The 21,598-nt window shown below is 50.3% G+C and overlaps 1 protein-coding gene across 1 annotated transcript; it reads right to left on the bottom strand.

The window, feature by feature from the left end:
- Positions 1–1,509: 1,509 nt before the first annotated feature.
- CBLIF (cobalamin binding intrinsic factor) lies at positions 1,510–17,766 on the bottom strand. The gene is made up of 9 exons (XM_041727480.1): positions 17,688–17,766; positions 16,298–16,474; positions 15,498–15,611; positions 14,942–15,082; positions 12,471–12,652; positions 7,326–7,503; positions 5,771–5,972; positions 3,468–3,586; positions 1,510–1,571 (listed from the first exon to the last, which is right to left on the bottom strand). Exons 1-9 carry the CDS (start codon positions 17,764–17,766, stop codon positions 1,510–1,512), a joined length of 1,254 nt encoding a protein of 417 aa, XP_041583414.1.
- Positions 17,767–21,598: the final 3,832 nt, after the last annotated feature.

The following is a 21,598-nucleotide window of genomic DNA, read 5'->3' as shown; positions in this document are numbered from 1 at the left end:
AGGTGTACAATTCAGTGATTCAACATTTCCGTACCTTACTCAGGGCTCATTACCATAAGGTACTTCCAGTCCTGTCCACCTGTTTCGCCCATCCCGCTTGCCCCCCACCCCCGCCCCTCCTCTGGCAACACCAGTCTGTTCCTTGTAGTTAAGAATCTGGTTTTCTGTTTGTCTCTTTTTCCTTTGTTCATTTTTTTTTTAAGATTTTTATTTATTTGAGATAGAGAAGCAAGAGAGCGCCCGTGCAGGGGAGAGGCAGAGGGAGAGGGAGAAGGAGCTCCCCATAGATCAGGGAGCCGAACATGGGGCTCGATGCCAGGACCCCGGGATCATGACCTGAGCTGAGGGCAGACGCTTAGCCAACTGAGTCACACGGGCACCATGTTTTTTGTTTTTTTGTTTCTTTTTAAGATTTTATTTATTTATCCATGAGAGACACAGAGAGCGAGAGAGGCAGAGACAGAGGGAGAAGGAGGCTCCATGCAGGGAGCCCGACGTGGGACTCGATCCCGGCACCCCGGGGTCATGCCCTGGGCCAAAGGCAGGTGCTAAACCGCTGCCACCCGGGCTGCCCTGTTTTGTTCCACACGAGCCAGTGATTCCTTTATTGGGTATTTACCCAACCGCCTCGGCGCACATCTTGTATATCTGTGCCTTATTATGATTCTCTCCTTTGTCTCTTTGTCTAACTTACAAAATTGGAATTTGGCGGTTGACATTAGTATATTTTAGGTCTTTTGATACAATTTCCATATTCTTCACTAAAATGCTGGTACCAGTGTCGATTCCTAGCAGCAGAGATGAGAGTAATGATTATCTTTGGAAGCTTAACTTTTCTTTCAAATATACATATATAGTGTGGTTATAGATACATATTTCCATTTAATATGTAAAAAAAAATGTACGTGGAGTGGGATTTTAGATATGTATTTATATTTAATATATAATGTATATATTAAATTTTATATTACTGAGTTATAAATATATATATAAATTATATAAAATATGCATCTCAAAAACTTAATTCTACCCAGAATAAATATTAGAAATGGAACGGGAGAGTCATAACACCATTCACCTAGTTCTAAACCATCTGGGAGTCCCATTTGCAATAATGTTGGCCATTTTACCGATCTGAGAAGCAGTACTTTGTTCAGGAAAGAAAATTGGAGTCTTTAAAATATTTCATTTGTAGAAGTAAAGGAATGTGTTTGTTAATTAATCAAGAAGATCAGAATGAACCCCAAAAATACCAACTGGGCCCTCTCCAGGCTTCAGTGATGACCAGCAGTCATTGCCTTGAGAAGCCGGACTTTTTCACGGGTTACGGATGTAGAGGCTCCAGGGCAGGCAGTTTGAATCGTTTATTCTACACAGTGATTTCCATGTTTTTATTAGGAATATGGTCGCATCGTAGATAACCCACTTTTTGGCATAGATTTGGCATAAAGTGAACCAAGGCCCCACCATCCTTCGGGGACGTCTGAGAGCACGGGACCCACCTTGGCCTCAGTACTGCGTGAAGTTGGCCGTGATGTGCTCATGGTCGCGGGGGGTGTAGTCGGCAACTCCTGGAAACAAGCAGAGAGGAGCAGGGGTGAGCAGGGTGGCTCCCAGGCCCGGGCTCAGCCCCTTGCTGGAGGCGTCAAGTCCACGGCCCGGCCGGCCTTGGGGTGCCGGGTTTGCAGCCTGGGAGCTGCCACGGGGAGCGCGGCCTTGCACGAGCCCTTGGGCGGCGAGGCGTCTCCCCCGAAGTTCCCCAGGACCATCTCCTTGGAAGAAACCTTTCAGGCTTAGGGGTGATGACTGGCGGATGCCCAGCGCGCACCTGGCCGCAGGTGAGTGTGCGCCCCGGCCGCTGACCTGAGCCAACCTTAGGATGCTGAGGTTGGAGCTCGGGCGCAAAAGCGTTGCCCGAATCGAGGAAGGGCAGTGGGTGGAGAACCTCGTGTTCCAGGGCGGGAAAGCCAGCTGGTGGCAGCCCCGGCCACTCGCTCTCGGGTCGCCAGGCATCGGAAGGCATGACCCCAGCCCGATCTCCTGGGATCTCCGAGGCCTTTCTGTTGACCAGCTTCTCCCCGGAGAAGAGCGGCAGTTGGCGGACGGGAGAACAATCCCGCTCTCGGGTCCCAGGGCAGCTCCTGAGAACCTACTAACACTCAGCAGTTTTTGAAGACACTGCACTTACTCATTTTACACATGTTATTTCTAAAATTTCTTACCAACCCAAGGAATGGCCACTCCCGTCTCCGTTTACAGCTCTAGAAACCGGTTCCGAGAAGACTCGCCAGCAAGCGAGCGCCGGGGCTTCTAACCAGGCCTCTGTCCCTCAAGACTTGCTTTAGGCCGCGCTGCCGCTCCACGAGCCCCGCCCGGCCCGGGCTCCGGGATGGGCTCCGAGGACGAGAAGACACGTCTCCGTGGTCATCTCGGGTAACGACGCGCCTCTGCGGAGCCACAGCCTCAGCTCTGCTGCCACCTCCCGTGGCTTCACGTCTCCCTGCACAGGGACAGCTACGCCCTTGGCTAGGTGACACCATCCTTGGACAAAGCCACACGCAGGCCTCTTCAACTCGGAGATTTTCGTGTTGGTGCAAAATGTCGAAGTATGTTCAGGTCTTGCCGAGGTCTGAATTCTATCCCTGCCCCTTTGCGCACCCGGACACACATCGGCATCTCCTCTTGGGAGATTTTACAGCCACGGCAGAGCGGGAAGAAGAGTGAAGGCCGAGTGAGGCCCACGGTGCTGCAGCCGGGCCGACGGCGTGCGATCGCTGCTCGCTCCGTCCCACGCTAGAGGCAGCGCTTGCACGAGCCCCCTCGACACTCCAAGACTTGGTTTCTTTCCCCGTAAAGACAGAGTCACCAACACCTACGGAGCTGACGTGTGAAGTAGGACCGCGCCACCCCACAAGAGCCGTGCTCCCGCCCCTGGCGCTCGGGCCACAGGCACGACGGCCCTGCGCTTTGGCTGGATCCCAATGGGCGCATCTTCTTGGATCACATACTGCTTTTTCTACCTTTTTATTTTTTGTCTCTGACATTATCTGCTTTTTCCTTTTTCAGCTCTTATTGCTCTAAGTAGGTCAGTCCACGTTTCTTGGTCGCTGCATGTGTCTCCATCGGCTCAGAGTGGAGTCAGGATTCCTGATTTTTCTTTTTCTTTCTTTTTTTTTTTTTTTTTAGGATTCCTGATTTTTGAAAAAGCTATTTTAGAGAGCCAGCCACCTGTCCTATCTCTTATCTATCTATCTGCCCAAGATCTATCGTTCAATCGAATCTCTGTATGTATCATGATGATATATATGCGAGCGTACACGTGTTGTCACTGTATACACACGTATCATAGATATATACCTACAACCGCACAATTATTTACTGATTAAATGAATTAATTCAATATGGAAATGAAGGAAAGTAGCCTTCAGACTTTGGAAGAAAGTCCCAGATCCCTTTCCTTTACTCACCTTCATTCAAAGGTGTTTTGCCACTCAGGAATTGCCAGTATGTCCTGTCATGGACACTTTCAGCAATATTGTTGATAGAGGACACGACAGGGCCCCAGGATGTCATCGTGGTTACGAATCTGTAAGAATAAAATCATGTGTGATTAATCTCAATTAGGTCAGGCAATAAGGGGTTAAGGTGAAGGGACAGCGATATTCTAAGTGTTTTAGAGAGCGAATAAAACCATGCTCAAAGGAGAAATTGCAAATGATTAATGAATATCAAATTACTTCACTTGAAATTAAATGAAATTAAAATGAATGGAGTTTAAAAAAAACTATCAATATGCAAATTTTTTAAAACATAAATGCCCAACAATGAGTGAATACTTATATGAGTGACGACAGAATGAATACCCGAGATTGAACTTTTTTTTTGGGCAAGTTACACAATTGTACTTTTCGTTAATTTTAAATGACATTAAAAAAATGTGCAATAATTGTTACGTGAAAATGTGGGACACAAATTTTACGCGAAGCAACCATCCCGTCCGTGTGAGGGATCACGTCTATAATATGCACAGAAAAGACACCTACGAAACTATAAAGAGATGTCAGCAGTGATTACATTGTGGATGTGCTGTAGATGCTTTGTTTTGTTCTTTTTTTAAAAAAAATTCATTTAAATTCAATTAATTAACATGTAGCGTATTATGAGTTTCAGAGGTGTTTTGTTTTGTTCTTTATGCATCACCCCTCCAGCGTCTGCTGTAGGAATTTATGACATTCACAGCCAGGAAAAGAAAAACGAGGCACAATTAGAGCTCAGCTCAGAGAAGTAAGGTAATGGCCAGAGGGTATTTGAAAACTAAGTATTCTTGAAATGCAAAAAAAAAAGTATTCTTGAAATGCAAAAAAAAAAAGTATTCTTGAAATGCAAAAAAAAAAAAGTATTCTTGAAATGCAAAAAAAAAAAGTATTCTTGAAATGCAAAAAAAAAAAGTATTCTTGAAATGCAAAAAAAAAGTATTCTTGAAATGCAAAAAAAAAAAGTATTCTTGAAATGCAAAAAAAAAGTATTCTTGAAATGCAAAAAAAAAGTATTCTTGAAATGCAAAAAAAAAGTATTCTTGAAATGCAAAAAAAAAAAAAAAAAGGATTCTTGAAATGCAACTCTTACCCCAACCTGCGACGTCCTGAGCCTAGGCCTGTGGGATGGATTCCACGCCCCCCAGTTGCCCCGTCCTTGGGCTGGGCCCGTCTTCCTCCTGGCATCTCCCTGCAGGTTTGGCTCGCGCCGTCTTTCCTTTGCGAGGCGAAGCCCTCCTCCTCCTTCCAGGACCTGGCAGCCGCCTTCCGCTCCCCCGGTGACCTTCGTCATCTCCATATTTCTCTACTGCTTCCTCTTTTTTGCAAACTAGAAACACATCCCAAGGGTTGATTTTTATCTCCTGGGAGTTATTTCTGTCTTCTACCCTTTCCCGACAGGGCAGTGGAAGGAACATGAGCTTCGCGGTCAAGTCTGGGTTCAGATCTCAGCCCTCACCAGTTTCAAGCCTTGTGGTCTTAGGAACGTCACTTAGCCTCGGGGCCTACGCGGTGCTATCTGTAAAGTGGGCCCCGAATCCAGCGCTCATAGAGCCTGTGGCACCTTCCTGGGCGTGAGTCCATTACCCACAGATGGAGTCTCCGTCACCCCACAGATTTGTCACCCCAGGCAAGCCCCAGCTCTCCTCCTTGTCTCCCACTCTGGAACCAATGAGCGTTTTACAACACGACTTTTCTTGCTTAAAAACTTGTAACGCGTTGCTATAGTGGGGAGGGCGGATTCCTTGGCCTGGTTTTTCAGGCTTTTCCGACAGCACCCAGCCTGTCCTTCCGGACGTGCCCCACTTGATGCAGTCCCGTAGTCTCTTCCCTAGTCACACCGGCCACTCATGGACCCCGGAGTCCCTGCTTATTGCTGTCACGAATGCTTCATTCCAGCCAATCCCTCTTCCTAGAGCGTCATCTTCCACTATCGTCCCGCGGGACTTCTTCTTCGAGAGCTTTCCAGGGCTGCGAGCCTTCCTGGACTACCCTAATCCACAGTGGCCTCCCCTTGGAATCCCTGTTTGCAAGACTCCATCCTAGGTTGACTTGTGTGATTATTTTTCCTGACGGCCTTGCCAGTTACTAGACTGCAGGCCTCTCGAGGGGCCACCACATGAAGATCTAAGTCACCAGAAGGGGCGAAAAGAAGTAAGAAAATGAAGGAAGGAGGAAGAGGATGAGAATTCACGAGGGGCCCGGGGGGAATGGTGAACGCGGCTTGCAGCACTCACTTGAACATGGGATTTCTGCGTTGTGCTTCCTCTAGGACAACGAGGAGCACGGATCCATCCTTCACACTAACATCGATGGTTTCATTGAAGACCAGCTCCACCCCCTTCAGCTGGTTATTTATGGTGTAAGCGACGGTGATGTTGGATGCCGAGGTGGGAACCGGGCTGGGTTGACTGGGGAGAGTGGGTTGCACTTGATGACCTGTGGACAGCCAAGAGGCCAGATTAAAGATCATGGGGCTTGAATTATGGGTGCAAAACCTCTGTTATTGGCAACTCATCCTAAAAAAAAAAATTTTTTTTTAAATTTAAGAAATGGCAATGATTTTGTGTCCTTTCTGGGTTGTTCTGAGGCACTGGTGTGATCTGTGAAGCTCCCACTTCCGTTCTACAGAATCGTTTGTAGCTGAAGAGCCGACAGCTAGTCTTATAGTGAACATTAGTTTTTGTCAAAAGAATTTATAACCAGAAGGGGGGACTGTTAACCGCACGTTGTGTATTTTGCATGATTGAGGTCTGCTGAGTTGGGGGCTTTTTCAGCAACACTGTGAACCTGGAAGCAAAAGGTAGTAGATTTTAGACCATTTGGCAGAACACTGGGGGCCTCTATGGTGTAGGATCCTAGGAGAGACTCCAGGGCCACCTCGTCAAGGTTGGGAAATCACCGGGCGGCAGCCCGAGGAGGCAGGTGGATGTGGCCGTGTCTGATGTGGTTGGGATCGGGGTGCTTGATCGCGGCCTCTGTAGATCGTGGGCTGAGATAGACGAGGAGCCCAGCCCTCTGCTCGCCTCCAGAAGACCACGCACCCTAAGGTGAACCGTACTTTATACTAGGAAGAAGGGTGTCAGGTGTCTTTACCAAGACTCGTGACCTCTGGAGCAAGGATATGCGTATGCAGGACTCCCACTTCCTTTGTACGCGTTTCTGCAAAGTTACGTGTCCCTGTATTCTACTTTTAATTGGATAAAATAGAGATATTTAAAATAAAAAGCTACTGTGCCAGGTTTCCACCCCATTCCTTCGGTGTGCCAGGAGCACCGAGGCTTTATATCCAGATCTCCAAGTCTAGGCTTAAATGCCAGCCCTGTTCTTCTCTGGTCTCTCAGACCCGGGTTTCTTTGCTTTGTGTGGCTTCCATTTATATTTAATACTTATTTCATTCTTCCAAATGTTGGTTTTGTTTTTTGTTTGTTTAGGTTTTGTTTTGTTTTGTTTTGTTTTTGTTTTTGTTTTGTTTTTTGTTTTTGTTTTTGTTTTTTGTTTTTTTTGTTACATATTTGTCTCCCGACCTTGTAAAGAGCAGATATAAGGCACAGAACCTCACATGATGCTCTACCTATAGTAGGTGCTCACTTAATACGTACTGAGTGACGTGCTGAGTGGGGCTGAATTCTGAGGGTGGGTGTGTGAGCACGCACCACCCGGGGATTGGATATCGGCTGTGGCTCTGCCTACGTAACAAGCCCACATACCACTCAAAGTCGATGCATATATTATCACTGGCATAAGTTGCCACTTACGACGTAAGGAAAGGCAGAGATGAAGAGTCCTTACCAGGGCTGCAGGACACATAGGGCACATCCAGGTATGTCTTGCCTTTCAGGGAAGGAAGGATTTGGGCAATGGACATGGGATTGTGGAACTTCCCCTGCTCAATCTCCTTAAGTATCGTGTCCATGGTCTTCTTGCAGTCCCACTCCTTGTTAGGTGGCTCAGGTGTCACAGAGAGAGCCTGGGACCGGAGAGACAGAGAGATTAGGCACAGCTAAGAGTTGGCCTTTAGAAGCTTTCCAAGAGACGTACTTGATCGCCGGTCTCGGGGACCACCCAGGGTCCAAACCTGAGCTGCCCAGGGTTTGGGATGTCTGTCGTGCTCACTGCTGCATCCCCTCCTCTTAGCTCAGGGCCTGTCACACAGCAGTCACACAACTATCCGCGATGGTGTTCCCCAAGCCTGATTGCCGCACAGATACCTGTTGGATCACTATCAGGGCTGCTGTATTTATGGCACGTGCAGGTAGAGCGAAGGTAAGAGCCAGCATGTCTCACACGCTCCCGGGCCTGTGTGAGTCTGGGACGGCCTGGCCATCTGAGCCTAGAGGAGCTCTCCTGCTTCGGGTTGTGCGGTATACCCTTGGGTGGACTCCTTCCATACTTTGTGATCATGTCAGGAGCGTCAGTCTGGCCACAGGGTGGACTCACGGCCGGGGCTGGCCTAATCATACAGTGCCATGCTTTGGTGGGCACACTACTAGCCAGCGCCCTTCCCTGATATAGGGCCATTCAGGGAGGGACGGATTTCTTTCTCTCCTGCTGGGGACCATGTAAGTAAGCACTGGGCCATAATGGGCATCTTCCTCAGTCGCTCTGAAGGAGCCCTGCAGTAGGAGACAGTGAGGAAAACCGGGGCTGGGCAACGAAAAAAGAGTAGTGCTTGAAACACATAATTCGAGTCCTTCATCAGGTTAATCCTGAAACTTAATCTAGCCCTGGACCCTCTAGTTGATGTGAAATAGTAAATCCCCCCCCCCTTTTTTTTTTTATCTCAAGCAAAGATTATCTGGGTTTCTGTTATTTGCAAAATGATTCTTGATTAATGCACCAAGTAATTCATTCTACTTTGCTGAGTTTTGTATCGCAAGGGTAAGATAGAAAGCAGCATTCCCGCTTGCCTTTGGGGGTTCATCTGAGGTCCAGATGTGGGACGATAAGCAAGAGCATCTTGTAAAGTGTGGTACGTGCAATCTCGTCACCACCTCCCTCCCTTTGGGGTTGTGCTGACCATGACCCTCAGTGTATGTCAATGGTTTGAGACCGCTGGTGACTGGTTCGCCTGAAGCTTGGAATAGGAAACGCGAGAAGTGAGAGTAGAGTCAGAAATGGCTCCGTGAGCCAGAGGCAGGTGACCAACAACCAGGCAGTCTTGACAAGCATGACTGTGACTGTTGGCTTTGGCAACCGTGGACCCTGGCCCTTGCCAGAGGTCGCTGTATAGGGCAGTTTGATTTAAGGGACTTCAGGTAGGTACTCCTCCGGAGCCAGATCTTGTTCACTTGCCATCCAAGTCACCTCTTGGATCCCCAACAAGATGTATCCCCTTGGTAACGAGGCATCACCAAGGCCAACACTCTAGAGAAGAATAACACATTGCACTAATAACTTTGCATGAAGCTGTTTATCAGATTCCTTCCTAGGAACATCGAAAGCTCTGGAATATTGACAGAAGGAAGAGAAGAAATTCTGGGACAGGGGAAGTGCCTCATGAGTGCGCGGCCAGAGCACTTGAAGGGCACTGACATCTTGGAGGAGGATGAGTGAATGAAGGCTGAAGAGCAAGCCTCATTTCACCACTCTTCAGCTGGGAGAGACCATGAGAGCTACTGAGCATCACATTTGTGCTTGTGATTAAAAAAAAAAAAAAAAAAAAAAAAAAACCTTTGCAACCATGCTTTTATGGGGGAAAGTGAAATTCAGAGAAATTCAATATTTGCCCACAGGGTGGCAGATCTGGGATTCAAACTCGAGTGGTGACACCTCCAGAGCCCTTTACTTCTCACAGCAGGATGTTTTAAATTAGAGACAAGTTGACGGGATGAGCACTGGGTATTGTTCTATATGTTGGCAAATTGAACACCAATAAAAAATAAATTTATAAAAATTAAAAAAAAATTAGAAACAAGTTACGCTTTAGGTGTCTGGTGATTTCAGACGTCAGGCTGCGTGGGTCTACTCTAGCCGCGTGCCGTGACTCCAGTGGGGAGAGGTTACGTGTCCTAACTGATTAGCGAGCCACGTGACCTGTGATATCTGCATAAGGATGAGATCTTGCCTTTTCATAAGTAAAGCTTTATTTCTTAGGTACAGCTTACCAGAATGTACCCGGTGGCTGATAAAATCCCAAACAGGAATTCACAAACCAAACAGAAGCGAACATTTCTCTGTCTGGCACTAAGGGGAAGCAGGTTTAAGCGAGTCAGAGATAAAGGCCATCTCCTATCCCTTCCTGACTGCCTCTGATACTCCACAGGGCTCCCTAGACCCGGGCCCGGGGTTGCTCTTGGGTGAATCAGCAACGGTGACAGTCCATTGCCCCACGGCAAGACTCCATTCACCATGACGTGACACAGAGGCTGCTTCGTTCTCATTAGCTGCTTCCTACTTTGGAATGTTTTTTTTTTTTTTTTAATTTACTTTTATGTTTAACATAAACTGATTTCTAGTCTGTTTTTGTCCTTTGCTAATTTCTACCATGTGGAGCATCAGGGCCAATGTCTGCTCCTTCCCCCAACAAGATTTCTTTCTACCACTTGCCCAGAGTTATACTGGATTTAGAGCTGGCATCATAATTCCATGGTTCTCTGTTTCCTGGGCCTTCTGAGTCAAGAGGGTCATGATGTAGCTTTTCTATTAATTGCATTAGGCATTTTGAGACTTTGGAGCATAAACTTCTCAGTTTGGACTAGAGGATTTGGCCACAGATGACCCTTTAATTTCTGATTCTAGTTGGTCATCTCTCCCCACTATCATTAGCCTATCTTTATTGAAAGGTGCTGCCCTAATCAACCGTAATCAATGGGGTGGGGATTGGGAGATATAACAAGCAGCCTCTTACAGAATCCAAGTCTGAGAATCTGTACAAGGAACACATTGAGTATAGGATGTGGGTACAGACACACCTGGCTCTGCCATTTAGAGCACTGTGTGAGGTTGAAATGAGATAGAGATTGTACAAGAGCTTGACAAGTCAGCTTTAGGTTATTTTCACTAATCAGCCTGAATACAAGCCCACATTTTCTTGATCAAGATAAAGAGCTGGCAAGATGGAATCAGAAAATTCCATTTTTTGAGGAATAAATATAATATCTGGCACAAAAACAGAAACATAGATCAATGGAACAGAATAGAGAACCCAGAAGTGGACCCTGAACTTTATGGTCAACTAATATTGGACAAAGCAGGAAAGAGTATCCACTGGAAGAAAGACAGTCTCTTCAATAGATGGTGCTGGGAACATTGGACATCCACATGCAGAAGAATGAAACTGGACCACTCTCTTGCACCAGACACAAAGATAAACTCAAAATGGATGAAAGATCTAAATGCGAGACAAGATTCCATCAAAATCCTAGAGGAGAGCACAGGCAACGCCCTTTTTGAACTTGGCCACAGCAACTTCTTGCAATATTCATCCATGAAGGCAAAAGAAACAAAAGCAAAAATGAACTATTGGGACTTCATCAAGATAAGAAGCTTGTGCAGAGCAAAGGATACAGTCAACAAAACTAAAAGACAACCTACAGAATGGGAGAAGATATTTGCAAATGACGTATCAGATAAAGGGCTAGTTTCCAAGATCTATAAAGAACTTATTAAACTCAACACCAAAGAAACAAACAATCCAATCATGAAATGGGCAAAAGACATGAAGAGAAATCTCACAGAGGAAGACATGGACATGGCCAACATGCACATGAGAAAATGCTCTGCATCACTTGCCATCAGGGAAATACAGATCAAAACCACAATGAGATCCCACCTCACACCAGTGAGAATGGGGAAAATTAACAAGGCAGGAAACCACAAATGTTGGAGAGGATGTGGAGAAAGGGGAACCCTCCTGCACTGTTGGTGGGAATGTGACCTGGTGCAGCCACTCTGGAGAACTGTGTGGAGGTTCCTCAAAGAGTTAAAAATAGACCTGCCCTACGACCCAGCAATTGCACTGCTGGGGATTTACCCCAAAGATTCAGATGCAATGAAACGCCAGGACACCTGCACCCCGATGTTTCTAGCAGCAATGTCCACAATAGCCAAACTGTGGAAGGAGCCTCGGTGTCCATCGACAGATGATGGATAAAGAAGCTGTGGTCTATGTATACAATGGAATATTCCTCAGCCATTAGAAACGACAAATACCCACCATTTGCTTCGACGTGGATGGAACTGGAGGGCATTATGCTGAGTGAAGTAAGTCAATCAGAGAAGGACAAACATTATATGGTCTCATTCATTTGGGGAATATAAGTAATAGTGAAAGGGAATAGAAGGGAAGGGAGAAGAAATGTGTGGGAAATATCAGAAAGGGAGACAGAACATGAAGACTCCTAACTCTGGGAAATGAACTAGGGGTGGTGGAAGGGGAGGCGGGTGGGGAGTGGGGGTGAATGGGTGATGGGCACTGAGGGGGGCACTTGATGGGATGAGCACTGGGTGTTATTCTGTATGTTGGTAAGTTGAACACCAATAAAAAAATTTATTATTAAAAAGAAATCCATTTTTTGAGGAATAAGTATAATATCCTTTTTTATACATCAAATTTTAATATCCTTATTTTTTATACATCAAATTTTCATCAGTTTATGATTATCATGAACAAACTGATCATTATCAAAAAGATTTTGATCATTATCATGACCAAAAAAAAAAAAAAACCAATATGTTTCTAGGATTTATTTATTTTTTTCCAAGAACGAGAAAAGAACTCATGTAGTTTTATTTTCATACTTTACCTAGGAGTAGGGAGGAATTAACACCTGCTTTTTACCAGTAGAGAAACCGAGACAAATACAAGGGATCTATCTCAAGTCACACTAGCTGGTCTTTCCTGGAGGCAGTAGAAGAAGCGTGGGCTCCTGACCCTACAACCCAGTCTCACGGCGCGGGTGGGGACCCAACAAAGAGCGGGGGCGCCGCGTTTACCTGCATGGCGAGGCCGGTACTGTAGACGTCTCCGATGATGCCGTTGTCTTTGATCCTCATGCTGATGTTCTCCACGACATCCCTCAGCACCTGGCTGAACAGAGCTCTGTAACCCTCCTCTGAACCTTCTGGGATCTTGCTGTGCATACACGTCAGAGCCAGGGTCACCATGGCTCCTGTGTCTGTGAAGCAGGGCAGGGCGGGTGAGACAAGCGCATCCGCACATGAACCACTGACATGTACCGGGAGCTTCCTGCGTTCCCGCTACACTGTCTCCTCTACTCTCCAGGAAAACCTTAAACAGGACCTACTACTCCGTCCTGAAGGGTGAGGAAATGGAGGCTCAGGGAAGCCACGTGATGGCCCGCGGCCCCCCAGCTGCTAAGTAGCCGTGCCGGGGCCTGAACCCAGATCTAGATGGCTCCACGGCCCATCCTTCTAACTAATGTCGACGGTGCTTTACTCGATCTCGTTGCTTCCGCCCCAGTGTTTATCTTTTCAAAATGTGGCCAGTTCTTGAAAGCTCAGACGTCGCTACCTGTCAGTGGTGACGCCTTCGCTGGTCTGCCCGGAGCCACGGTGCAGTCTCTTTTTTTCAACTTTTTAATTTTTTTAACTCGGCTCCATGCTGGGCTTGAACTCATGACCCTGAGATCAAGACCCGAGCTGAGATCGAGTCGGACGCTGAACGGACTGAGCCACCCAGGTGCCCCTCGTTTCTCAACTTTTCAGCAGGTGTTGCTTGGACCTGTTTTGCGATCTCAGCACTTGCTGCTCTGTTTTGTTGTTACTGTGCTCCGTGAGCTCCTGGGTCGGGGGAACTTTGCACCCCCCCCCCAGCACCCAGCACGGGGCCGTTTTCATTATTTGCACGGGAAAGTGTATGTGGACTGAACGAGCAAGCTCCGGACAAGACAGAAGAAGTGGGAGGGAGACTTGCCGGATGGCTCCTTTGGCTGAGCTTCCCCTCCTTACGGTAACCCCCTCCCGAAGTCCGTGCCACCCCATCAAGGACCACATGGTGTTGCGGCCGACGTCGGCCAAGGAGTCAAATCTCCTGAACTGACAGCCTAGGAATGCATGAGGTCCCCGACGGGACACCAAGGCCCGGGAGCTCCTGACCCAGAGGGAGCCTGCAGGAGCCCCTGCCTCCCGGCCTGAGAAAGCCTGGAAGGACACAGGCCGGAGATGACAGCGGCTGCCGAGGCTGCGTGGTAGCGGGGGAAGACCTGAGATACGGAGGGCGAGGGGAGAAGAGGCGGCCAGGAGCGGGGCCGGGGGAGCGTCCCCCGAGACGGCGTCCTTCAGAGGGGCACCCTTGTCTGCGCAGGGCCCGCCGAGCGGCCGCGGCCCAGCGTGGTAGGATGAGGAGGCACCATGGCTCTGGCGTCCCCTTGGACGGGGAGCATCGCGCCGTTGGGGCCCGGGGGTCTGTTTACTAAGAGACTGTCGGGCTGTTCTAAGGAGAAACCGAGAAGAATAGGAATAAAATCAGAAGTAGTGACAAAGGGGAAGGTTCGGGGCGCCGGGTGGCTCAGGCGGTTGGGCGGCTGACCCTTGGCTTCGACCCGGGTCATGACCTCGGGGCTGAGATGGAGCCCTGAGTGGGCTGCACGCCCAGCGTGAAGTCGGCCCGAGATCCTCTCTCCCTGCGCACGCGTGCTCTCTGTGTCTCTGTCTCTCTGCCTCTGTGTCTCTGTCTCTCTGCCTCTGTGTCTCTGCCTGTGTCTCTGCCTCTGTGACTCTGTCTCTCTGCCTCTGTGTCTCTGTCTCTGTGTCTCTGTGTCTCTGCCTCTGTCTCTCTGCCTCTCTGTCTCTGTGTCTCTGCCTCTGTCTCTCTGCCTCTGTGTCTCTGTGTCTCTGTCTCTCTGCCTCTGTCTCTCTGTGTCTCTTGAATAAATAAACAAATCTTTAAAAAGAGAAGAGAGGGCAGCCCGGGTGGCGCAGCGGTTTAACGCCGCCTTCAGCCCAGGGCGTGATCCTGGGGTCCCGGGATCGAGTCCCACGTCGGGCTCCCTGCATGGAGCCTGCTTCTCCCTCGGCCTGTGTCTCTGCCCCTCTCTCTCTCTCTCTCTCTCTCTCTCTCTCTCTCTCTCTCGTAAAGAAATAAAATATTTAAAAATAAATAAATAAAAATAAAAAGAGAAGAGAGAGCACTCAGGGAGGGGCTGAGTGTAGACATGGATTCAATTCTTTACGAATTTGCCCGGGAGTCACTGCTGACTTGGGAGCCGTAGGGCCCCCAGGGGAGGCTCCGTCGTCCTCAGACCTGTCATTCCATGGGTTCCTGTGTGTCCCTTTCACTTATTCCCTAATCACGTCTCTGACAGTATTTGCCAAAGGCCTCCCACCCGCAGACGTTTCCAGGCCCTTGGCTCCTCCTCCACGGGAGCCTCCCCCCTCCCCCCGCAGCCCCCCTCCGGCCCTTGGGTTCCCAGCTCGGGGCAGCCTGCAGGCGGCCGCCAACTCACCCGTATTGAAGGGGGAGAGGCCGGCTGCCAGGATCTTGGCCAGGCGGGCTGCCACCGGCAGGGCCCTCCCCGGGTGCTCCTGGCACAGGGCGAGCACCGCCAGGCTGGGCCCGTAGAAGGTCCAAGCCGTGGCACTGGGGCCTGGGAAGGGGACAGAGGGTCTCTGTAAGGCGAACGTTCACCATCGTGAGGACCTTCATGAGAAAGGTAAAGGTCAAACCTTTAAATAGAAATTTCTAGAAAAACCCATCCAAAAAAAAAAAAAAGAAAGGCTCCACGTTGGCAAAGGTAACGTCAAGTTCCCCAGAATAACAATGTCCCCCAGCGGCGCGGGGGGAGGCCGTGGTGGGGGTCCTCGGGTGAGGGCGGTAAGTCTATGTCCCTGGGGTGTGGTTTTCTCTGGTTCATTTGGAATCAAAGTGAGTAACCCCACGTGGGATTATCTGAGGGTCCCGCGTGCAGGTGACTCTCCCGTCGCCCTGCTTTTTCTTTCTAGGCTCAACGTGCTCAGGAAGGCCTCTGCCTCAGTCTCCCCTCTCCTCCGATGAGGTCTTACTCGAAGGTGGCCAGGCTTCCATCTGTCCATATAGAACCGACACTTTATTCCCAGGGTCTCGGCAGGAGGAGTTGAGGGCCATGATGGTGAGGGCCAGCTGGCCGACGCTCAGCCCTGCGGAGGGGGAACGAAACGGTCACGAGGACACTCCGGAGGACACTGCGCCGGGCGCCGGGGCGGAGCTCTCTGCTTCTTGTCCAGATCATTCTGATTTTTCTAATAATGTGATTAGATAATTTTTTAAAAAATAGTTTTAAGTCCTTGCTCCACCCATCATGGGACTTGAACTCACAACCCGGAGATCAAGAGCCCCATGGCGCCCCCACTGAGCCGGCCAGATGCCCCTAGATGGTTTTTTTTATTTTGTTTTTCTTAAGGAAAGGAATATGGGAAAACGCTCGACCACTGCTGAGCACCGTGTGACCCGACAGCTTCACCGGGGATCCCTGGTGTCTACTTGGAAGAGTGGCAGGGACGCCTATGCAGGTTCACTCCTGAAAGTAATTTTCACTTTACTACCTAACTGGATCCTGGGAGGCACGCAGAATAGAGGATTTATATTATTATCTTTGTTATTATTACGGCTGTGCCCTTGTTGTTAGAGTCACCCGGTTAGGGGAGGAAGCGAGGGGGCCGCGCACCTGTTCACGGGCACCTGGCCCACGGCCTCCTGCGCGGCCCGGCTCTGCAGGTGCTCTGGCTCCCGCGCTTCCCTTCAGGTGCACAGGGAGGGGGTTTGGGTGCTTCGGCTCCGCTCGCGGGGGCCCGGGGGGCGCACCCGGGGGGCCCTGGCTTCTCACCGGCCGAGTCGCTGGCCCCGAGCCTGTCGGCCAGCAGCTCGCGGGCCTCCGCGTTGAGGGCCCCGGCCAGGTTCATGGCGATCAGGACGCTGGGGTTCGGGGGCGCCGCGCTGCTCACGGAGTCCTCCAGGAGCACCTGCAGGCCATCCACCAGGTGCTGCGCCGCCTGGGGAACGGCTGGGAAGAGAAAAGCCCGAGCTAAACCCGGGGCCTCTCCCTCATGGCAGAAGCGCGCTTCTCGGGCCTCTCTCTGCCGGAGGACAGTGTCCCCGGGGCACCCTCTGCCGGGGAGACTATCAGGGACCCGTGGAGGAAACATGGAGATGGTCTTCTGAGCCAATTAGACTCCACATCTTCGCAAATGACCCTCATCCTTAGCGGAGTGATTTCTCACTTAGTTCAAGCCCTGTGGCTCACGGACATTGCATATTCCTTCTAGCACGTTCCTAGAAATCACTGGTTTCTTTGCATTTTTTTCTCACTCTTTTTTTTTAAGTTATTTCTTTTTGGGGCGCCTGGGTGGTGTCGCCCGTGAAGCCTCTGACTCTTGGTTTCGGCTCAGGTCTTGATCTCGGGGCCCTGGGATGGAGCCCTGAGTCCAGCTCTGTGCTCAGCATGGAGTCTACTTGGGGTTTTCTCTCTCCCTCTGCCCCCCGCCCCATTCTCTAAGATAAATTAATCTTAAAACATATAAAGTTATTTCTTTTTTTGCTTTTTTAGGATTTTATTTATTTATTTATTTATTTATTTATTTATTTATTTATTATGAGACAGGGAGTGCATGTGCATGCACGAGCAGGAGAGGGACAAGCAGAGTCCCTGCTGAACACAGAGCCCGACATGGGGCTTGATCCCACGACCCTGAGATCGTGACCTGAGCCAAAATCAAGAGTCAGACACTCAACGGACTGAGCCCCCCAGGTGCCTTCCCACACCTTTTTTTCTTTTTTAAATATTTTATTTTTAATTAATCTCTACACCCTACATGGGGCTCGAACTCGTAATCCTGAGATCAAGAGTTGCATGTTCTTCCAACTGAGCCAGCCAGGCACCCCCCATCCGTCTTACCTGAAAAATACGGAAGACAGGGTCTGACCTGTCCTCGGTGGATACCACCATCCCCCCTCGCAGCGGCCCCTGGTCGGGCAGCTCTGAGCGTCTCCGTGCCACCAGCCATCGTCCCTGCACCAGTATTTAAATCCCTCTTAAGGGAAAACGCGCAGACTTGCCTCCAAAATCTCCTGCCGTTTGGCCAGGAAGGATGAAGCACACGCTCACCCCGACTCACGCCGTTGGAACCCCTACAGGGATGGCTGTTCCCCATCACTTTCCCCGCAACAGACCCCCGGGAGCTGCTCCTGTGACCTCTCTGGAGCAACACCCTACTCACAGCACGAGCTTCGGGCCCAGGTGCCGGTCCCCGCCGCCACCCACAGGAGGTGCAGCAGGTGGAGGCTGAACCAGGCCATCTGCCTCTCTCGTCCTGTCCAAGGGTCCCGTGCGCTGATCCCTGTGCTTGAAAGTGGGGTGTTTCCACTCCTGTCTCTTATATATGCTTTTTGCAGAACAGTCTGCCTCTTTCCCTTCCAGCCACTCCCAGCCCCTTACGCCGACCTCTCTCTCCGTCTCTAATTTCCATGTGCTTATCTGGATTCCCTCCTATAGATCCTCCAAGGTGTGTGAAGGTGACTTCTAGTGGCACAGTCTCCGGGGTGTCTCACTTGGGGTGAGCATGCAGGGAGGGCCGAGGTGACAGATAACCTCCTGGTCTCTATCAGCAGCCACTTCACCGAAGCTTGGCTTCAGCGTAGGCGTCTCACGCTCTCGGGTGAGACCTGCCAGGTGAAGTTGGCCTCTAGGCAATGAATTCACTTACTGTGACCCGGGTCTTTAAGGTGCTTTGACTTCAGGGAAGCAATGGACCCGAGGTTCCCAGAAATCGTAATTTTTTTTTTAAACTAGGCTCCAAGCCCAGCAGGGAGCCCAGTGCAGGGCTGGAACTCCCCACCCTGAGAGCAAGACCCGAGCCACCATCCAGTCCGACGCTAAACCGACCCGAGCCACCCCGCCCAGAGATTATTTTATTTGATTTCTCTCTCCTTATCTGGGGACAAAGCTGTTTCAAACACCCAGGGCTCTCAGGCATTATCTTTTAAAGTAAATAATTAGAAAATGTGGGATCAATGAACTCTATTAAATATTAAGTGTTGAAAAAATAAAAAATAAAATAAAATAATTATTTTTATTTTTATTTTAAGTGTTTATAGGTTTCAGAAATGCAGCTCTATTGCAGCAAAGTGTGCCTGCTTATGACGTGCAGCTGGAAACGATGTCGTGAGGTGATGAAGAGACGGGGTAATATTTTTTGTAAACCACTGGATTCTTTTAGGGGGATGTTTTTCAGTGGCTCCCACCTTAATAGAGTTCCAAGTCCTTTTTTTTTTTAATTTAAATTTATTTTTTATTGGTGTTCAATTTGCCAACATACAGAATAACGCCCAGTGCTCATCCCATCAAGTGCCCCCTCAGTGCCCGTCACCCAGTCACCCCCACCCCCCCCCTCCTCCCCTTCCACCACCCCTAGTTCGTTTCCCAGAGTTAGGAGTCTCTCATGTTCTGTCTCCTTTTCTGATATTTCCCACACATTTTTTCTCCTTTCCCCTTTATTCCCTTTCACTATTTTTTATATTCCCCAAATGAATGAGACCATATAATGTTTGTCCTTCTCGGACTGACTTACTTCACTCAGCATCATACCCTCCAGGTCCATCCACGCTGAAGCACATGGTGGGTATTTGTCGTTTCCACTGGCTGAGGAATATCCCACCATACACAGAGACCACAGCTTCTTTTTAATGACAAAGCCCCATAGGATGTGGCTCCTGGTTGGGCCCCAGACCTGCCTCTGAGCTTCCTCCCTTGCTCCCTTGCTCCCTCTGCTTTTTCCAGCTGCCCCAGCCTCTTGCTCCCTGATCCCATCGCCTGCCCTTGCATTTGCCGCCCTGCTGCTCCCCCAGGCCCCCGGGGAGGCTCCCCCTTCCTTCATGTCCGCTCGAAGGCCACTTCCAGAGAGGTCATCTCAGGCCATCTCTGTCCTGGGAGACACGGCCATGTCCCCAGCTGCTCCGCCCCCACTTGCAAGGGGAAGGGCCTTTGTCTCCCCTTCGCTGTTTTACCTCCAGCTCCTGGGCCACCACCTGGTTCACAGCAGGAACAGAATAAATACTTTTTTGGATGAACAAAATAACGAGCACGTGTAAGACCTGGGTTATAAAGCATTTTTCTTTCTTCCGTGGGGGAGCGTTGGTGGCCCTGTGGGGTGACCGCGTGGGTACTCCCTGGCCCCCGGTCCGGTCGTCGCCTCCTGGAGTCCCCTGCTCCGGGCTGTGGCTGGCCTCGCCTCTCAAGAATATGATACAGCAAAAGTCACGAGGTAGGGTAGGAGACGGCCACCCTCCGTCTTGTTGGCTCTTGTTGCCGCTGGCTAATGTCCTTGCTCCGAGGTGAGGTGCCCACGGGCAGCCGGTGAGGCGAAGGCTTGGGAGCAGCTCCAGGCGACAGCCCGGCAGCGAGGGGCCTGCCAACGACCTGGGCGGCCTCCCCGTGGATGTCCCCAGGGGAGCTTTGGCCTGAAGCCTCAGCTGACGTCCCCATTGTGGCCTCATTGGGAGACCTGGATCCACCGAAGCTGAGACACCATGTGTCTTGCTGCTCTAAGTCCTTCCGTTTTGGGGCGACTTGCCTTGTTGACTACATGTGGAGTCTGGCGGGAGATGAGGCCAGAAAGACGGTTGAGGGCTCCGGCCGCCCCATGAGGGAGCGAGGGCACAATAACGCCCTCCCCACCCCACGTCCACTCCCTAATCCCTGGAGCCCACGAGGCAGAAATAAGGTCGCTAATGAGCTGACTTTGACATAGACAATTTGGGGGATTATTGGGGTGGACCCACCGTAGTCAGAGGTCCCTTTCAGCAGAAGAGGGAGAAAGGAGAGTAAGTCCGAGGAGGAGATGTGGGATGGCAGTGGAGGTGGGGGTGGCACAAGCGCTGGCTCTGAAGGTAGAGGCACGTCGCCCTCCCCTAGAAGCTGGAGAAGGCCACGAAGCGGATTCCCCTCTAGAGCCCCTGGAAGGAACTCGGCCTTCTAGGGTCTCACGGGGACAAAATCAAGGTGTGTTGAAGTGCCCTCCCCCGTGAGACCCGTCTCCAGCCTCCAGCCTCCAGGACTGTACGAGGATACGTTTGCCTAAAGCCAGGAAATCGGTGGTGACCGGTTACAGCAGCCGTGAGGATCTAACGCAGGATTAGGATCCCAGCGTGGTCCTGGCCTTGGGTTCCGGAGCTGCCTGTGACCACCCTAAGATGCTCTTCAAGCCCACGCCTTCGTGCAGATGCCACTCACGGCCATGGTTGGTGCAAGACTCATGATGATACAATTGTCCCGCATAGCAAATAACTTCCTGAACAGGACACACATTTCTTAACTCCTATATTTTGACAGTCCTTGGCTAACTATCGACTGAACTTCTTCTTCGCCTTTTTTTTAAAAATATTTATTCATTCATGAGAGACCCAGAGAGAGAGAGAGGCAGAGACACAAGAGGAGGGAGAAGCAGGCTCCATGCAAGGAGCCCGACGTGGGACTCAATCCTGGGACTCCAGGGTCATGCCCCGGGCTGAACGCGATGCTAAACCACTGAGCCACCCGGGGTTCCCTCTTCTCCTTTTTTCAAAAGAAGAGGGTGGGTGATGGGGGGCAGTGGAAGGGAGAGGGTGGGAGAGAGCGAGAATCTTAAGCAGGCCCCAAGCTCAGTGCAGAGCTGGACGCCGGGCTTGATCTCACGACCCTGAGATCACAATCTGGACCAAAATTAAGAGTCTGACGTTGAACTGAGTGAGCCACCGAGGTGCCCCTTGCCTGACACTTATTAACTTATTTGCCTGTTTGATCATGTGCCTGGTTTTCTGATGTCCAAGCACCCAGACTCTCAGTGCATAAACCTCTCAGAGGCTTATCAGCATTGACTGTGCTCTGCGATGGCAGCAGAGGGACGTTCTCCCCCGGACTCAGTCCTGGCTCTGTCATAGTCCTAGGCCTTAGGACCCGTAAGGCAGGGGTGGCCGGAGCGAGGGTCCCCTGGGCAGTGTCGGTGGCACCCTAAGGGAATGTCGCTCCATCTCCCTCGGGTCCGTCTCTGAGATTAAATGCATCCCTACCAGGGAGCAGTGTCACTGCTTTCTACCGTGGGGCCACTATTGGGAGAAACGTGGCTCTGTCTATGAAGGACGGAGGCTCCAGGGG

The sequence above is a fragment of the Vulpes lagopus genome, chromosome 13 (assembly GCF_018345385.1).
Source record: "Vulpes lagopus strain Blue_001 chromosome 13, ASM1834538v1, whole genome shotgun sequence".
In the NCBI taxonomy this organism is placed as follows: domain Eukaryota; kingdom Metazoa; phylum Chordata; class Mammalia; order Carnivora; family Canidae; genus Vulpes; species Vulpes lagopus.
This window is presented reverse-complemented; position numbering and strand designations above follow the sequence as displayed.

What these genes read in the sequence shown, in the direction of transcription:
- CBLIF (XM_041727480.1), bottom strand. Translation starts at nt 17,766, where the DNA reads ATGGCCTGGTTCAGCCTCCACCTGCTGCACCTCCTGTGGGTGGCGGCG. An exon ending in CGGGGCCAGCGACTCGGCCG is followed by an intron (nt 15,612 to 16,297) that starts GTGAGAAGCCAG and finishes CCCCCTCCGCAG; the next exon opens with GGCTGAGCGTCGGCCAGCTG. An exon ending in CTATGTGTCCTGCAGCCCTG is followed by an intron (nt 5,973 to 7,325) that starts GTAAGGACTCTT and finishes GGCTGTCCACAG; the next exon opens with GTCATCAAGTGCAACCCACT.